This window comes from Cherax quadricarinatus, chromosome 7 (genome assembly GCF_038502225.1).
Source record: "Cherax quadricarinatus isolate ZL_2023a chromosome 7, ASM3850222v1, whole genome shotgun sequence".
In the NCBI taxonomy this organism is placed as follows: domain Eukaryota; kingdom Metazoa; phylum Arthropoda; class Malacostraca; order Decapoda; family Parastacidae; genus Cherax; species Cherax quadricarinatus.
Genome location: NC_091298.1, coordinates 66,677,716 through 66,681,921, shown reverse-complemented (window position 1 = coordinate 66,681,921; position 4,206 = coordinate 66,677,716). Strand labels below are relative to the sequence as shown.

Here is a 4,206-nt window from a genome sequence, read left to right as displayed (position 1 = left end):
CTGATCCACTGTGGGTCACTATGGGTCACTGTGGTCCACTGTGGGTCACTGTGGTCCACTGTGGGTCACTGTGGTCCACTGTGGGTCACTGTGGTCCACTGTGGGTCACTGTGATCCACTGTGGGTCACTGTGGGTCACTGTGGTCCACTGTGGGTCACTGTGATCCACTGTGGGTCACTGTGGGTCACTGTGGTCCACTGTGGGTCACTGTGGTCCACTGTGGGTCACTGTGGTCCACTGTGGGTCACTGTAAGTAAGTAAGTAAGTAAGTTTATTCAGGTATACACAATACAGTTACATAGAATTATCATACATAGCAGCATATGTGTAGAGAACCTGGGATAACCCAAAAAGGTCAGACACAGTGACTTATTTCCATTGGTGGTCCACTGTGGGTCACTGTGGTTCACTGTGGTCCACTATGGACCACTATGACTCACTATGGTCCAATAAAATAATATATTAAGAACTAATCAATGTTATTTATAGACCAAAATACCCCCCCCCCCCCAAATTTGTCTGCCACTGAACTATTTTTTTTTTTTTTAATTTTTTTTTTGAAAAGAAAAAGTACCTTTATCGAGGGCAGTGATTATATATATATATATATATATAGCAATTCTTCTTCCTCGGATTAAACCCAGCCAGTAAGGCATAATAGTACTATTAGTAAGTGATGGTATCCATGGTAACAAGGTTTTGAAATATCTTGCACTGATTTTTTAGGGGGTGAAGGGGGGATTTTGAATTGTCTTATTAGCAATAAAGATGAAATACTGACCTGAGTAGTAACGATGTGTTCGACCAGAGTTGGACAGCCCTGTGGAGGATAAAGTTATATTTATATATAAATATATTGTTGCCCATATTGGGTTTTACTGTTGTTGGACATGAAGTTGAAATTATCCAGACATGTGATAAAGATGGGAGGAATTACATGTCAAACTATAGGCTGTTCTTTAAAGGATAATCACCAATGACTCTGGAAAGTCGATAGGTTAAAACAAAAATGGAGAGGGGGTTCTATACGGTGTAAGGTGTCGGTGGCCCTATACAATAAAACAATAACAAAACTACGGTGTTAGCTTTCATTGGCCCTATAAACCATAAATAACAACTGGCATATTATGATATAAGCTTTTATTGGCACTATAAACCAAAACAATAACTGGGAGAATACGGTATACGCTATCATTCGCCCTATAAAAACAAAACAACAAAGAGAATACTGTATAAGTTGTCAATGACCCTATAAAACAAATCAAGAAAAACTTAAAAATCAACGGTAGTTGTTTATGTATAATATTTAGCGATGGCTGTGACCTCAAGGACTAACCTGACCGTAGCCATGAACGGTGCGGTGACCACCGTAACCACCGTAGCCTTTAAAGTTAGCTTGGACGGGAAGACGGGTGGCGTGGTGACCACTGCCGCCCCCATAGTTAGCTTGGACGGGAACACGGGTGGCGTGGTGACCACTGCCGCCCCCATAGTTAGCTTGGACGGGAACACGGGTGGTGTGGTGACCAATTTGGCCCTTATGGTCAGCTTGGACCAGCAGTGTTACTGCTGCCACCAGCACTGCTTGCAGCAACAGACTATTTGAACAAGAGGAATGCACACCAAATTAGAAATTCCACGAGGATATAATTGAGACTGTTAGCAACAGACATATGCTCTAAGACTTTTTGTGAGTTGACGAAGCCACTGGACGCCGAAACGTCCGAAATACTCCATATGTATCTTTCTTACATATAGATTGCGTATGTTCATGATTTGCAATACTGCACATGCTGACGAATAAGACATATATGCAATACTTGGGTATCAGCGTCGCTAAAAATCTGCAAGAGTGTTGGGGCAACGTTTCGCTCTGTAGTATGAATTTGTATGTGTGTGTGTGTGTGTGTGTGTGTGTGTGTGTGTGTGTGTGTGTGTGTGTGTGTGTGTGTGTGTGTGTGTGTGTGTGTGTGTGTGTGTGTGTGTGTGTGTGTGTGTGTGTGTGTGTGTGTGTGTGTGTGTGTCTCAACAATCAATATTTGCACCAATAACTCACTACAGTTGTGACCGGGTGTGGAAGTGTGAATTGCTCATTACACTATAATTTGTTCATGATTGTAGCCATGTATATCCCCTCAAGGAAGGTTCCTTGATGTTGGTGAGGGGCTCTTGATTTAGGGAATTGGATCTGTGCTCCAGTTCCCCGAATTAAGCCTGAATGCCTTCCACATTCCCCCCCCCAGGCGCTGTATAATCCTCCGGGTTTAGCGCTTCCCCCTTGATTATAATAATAATAATAATAATGTAACCATGTATAAACGTAAGTAACCATTCTTACAGGATTCATTACCTTTGTAACTTGTGAGTTCATTACCTTTGTACCTAGTTCAGCCATCACAACTTTGGGAGCCCAGTCCCTGGACCCATTATGTACCTCTGTAATCTGTAAATACCTTTGTAACTTGTCATGATTGTGACTAGACCTACCTGGAGTTCATTACCTTTGTAAATTGTGAGTTCATTACCTTTGTAAATTGTGAGTTCATTACCTTTGTAAATTGTGAATTCATTACCTCTGTAACTTGCTCAGCTATCAAAACTTTGGAGTCCAGTCCCTGGACCAATTATATACCTCTGTAACCTTTTGACTACCGCCCACAGGATGGGTATGGGGTGCATAATAAACATATTAAACTATAAGTGAAGCTCTACCCAGAGAGAAATGTTGTTATCTAGATCAAAGCTTGTTCTGTTTAACCTACTTCACCAGTGTCGGGAACACCATAGTTCCATTTATTCCCACTGTTGCTGTATCAAACACCCCAATGAAAATTCAAGGAGCCCCAGTACAAATAAGTTACTGATTTTTTTTGGGGTTATCCTGGTGGGTAATTTACATATAGGTTACTATGTATGATAACTGTTCTTGTATGTACCTGTATCTAAATAAACTTACCAAAATCAGTAAGCTAAGCAGTACAGTGGAACTGTCTCGATAAATTTACATTCTGTCTTTAATTGGAGCGTCCACAACTGCTCGTATAGATTGTCTTAATGTTCAAAACTTTTAGAGAATCTAATTTTCGCTAGCAAGGTAAAATTCAACGCTATTTTGTGAATGTAAGAGTGATGGTGGTGGCCTGGCCTACCATCTACCTCTGTTTACATTACCTGGACATGTTACAGGAAGTGTTGACGAAGTATAGGTCTGCTGAAGGAGGAATTAGTGGGCGAGATCGTGGATCTGCTGAAGGAGGGATTAGTGGGCGAGATCGTGGGTCTGCTGAAGGAGTGATAAGTGGGCGAGATCGTGGGTCTGCTGAAAGAGGGATTAGTGAGCGAGATCGTGGGTCTCTGAAGGAGGGATTAGTGGGCTGAAGGAGGGATTAGTGGGCGAGATCGTGGGTCTGCTGAAGGAGGGATTAGTGGGCGAGATCGTGGGTCTGCTGAAGGAGGGATTAGTGGGCGAGATCGTGGGTCTGTTGAAGGAGAACCCCTGTTGGAGATCTACTGCAGAAGAGGTTAAGAGGAACAGGTACTGGAGGAGGTGTGGGAGACAACTGCAGGTAGGGCTGATGGAGGTGTGGCTGATGGAAGCAGCAGACCAGCGTATATATACATCTGGCCTGCCTTCAGTCTGCACAGTGGTGTCCTGCATCAAGGAACACCACCGTTACCACATAACATCACCATCATCACACATCACTATCAACACATAAGAGTCTTCCCTACTAATCCTCCAGGATCCCAGTACGGCTGGTATTATCTCAGCTAGTATCCTAGCTAGTATCATCCTAGCTAGTATTACCCAAGCTGGTATTATCTCAGCTAGTATCCTAACTAGTATCATCCTAACTAATATCATCGTAGCTAGTATCATCGTAGCTAGTATCATCGTAGCTAGTATTATCCTAGCTAGTATCATCGTAGCTAGTATCATCGTAGCTAGTATCATCGTAGCTAGCATCATCCTAGCTAGTATTATCCTAGCTAGTATCATCGTAGCTAGTATCATCGTAGCTAGTATCATCGTAGCTAGTATCATCGTAGCTAGTATAATCGTAGCTAGTATCATACTAGCTAGTATCATCCAAGCTATTATCATTCAAGCTAGTATCATCCTAGCTAGTATCATCCTAGCTAGTATCATCCTAGCTAGTATTACCCAAGCTGGTATTATCTCAGTTAGTATCCTAACTAGTATC

General features: G+C 42.4%; 1 protein-coding gene across 1 annotated transcript in view; it reads right to left on the bottom strand.

The window, feature by feature from the left end:
* LOC128686984 (putative per-hexamer repeat protein 5) overlaps positions 1 to 3,851 on the bottom strand; it is a 5,387-nt gene extending 1,536 nt beyond the window's left edge. The window contains exons 1-4 of the mRNA XM_053774328.2: positions 3,810 to 3,851; positions 3,173 to 3,375; positions 1,338 to 1,599; positions 783 to 821 (exon numbers count right to left, since the gene is read on the bottom strand). Of these exons, the coding sequence (XP_053630303.2) occupies positions 783 to 821; positions 1,338 to 1,599; positions 3,173 to 3,375; positions 3,810 to 3,851 (546 nt within the window). The remainder of the gene's footprint in view (positions 1 to 782; positions 822 to 1,337; positions 1,600 to 3,172; positions 3,376 to 3,809) is intronic.
* Between the last annotated feature and the right edge of the window lie 355 nt (positions 3,852 to 4,206).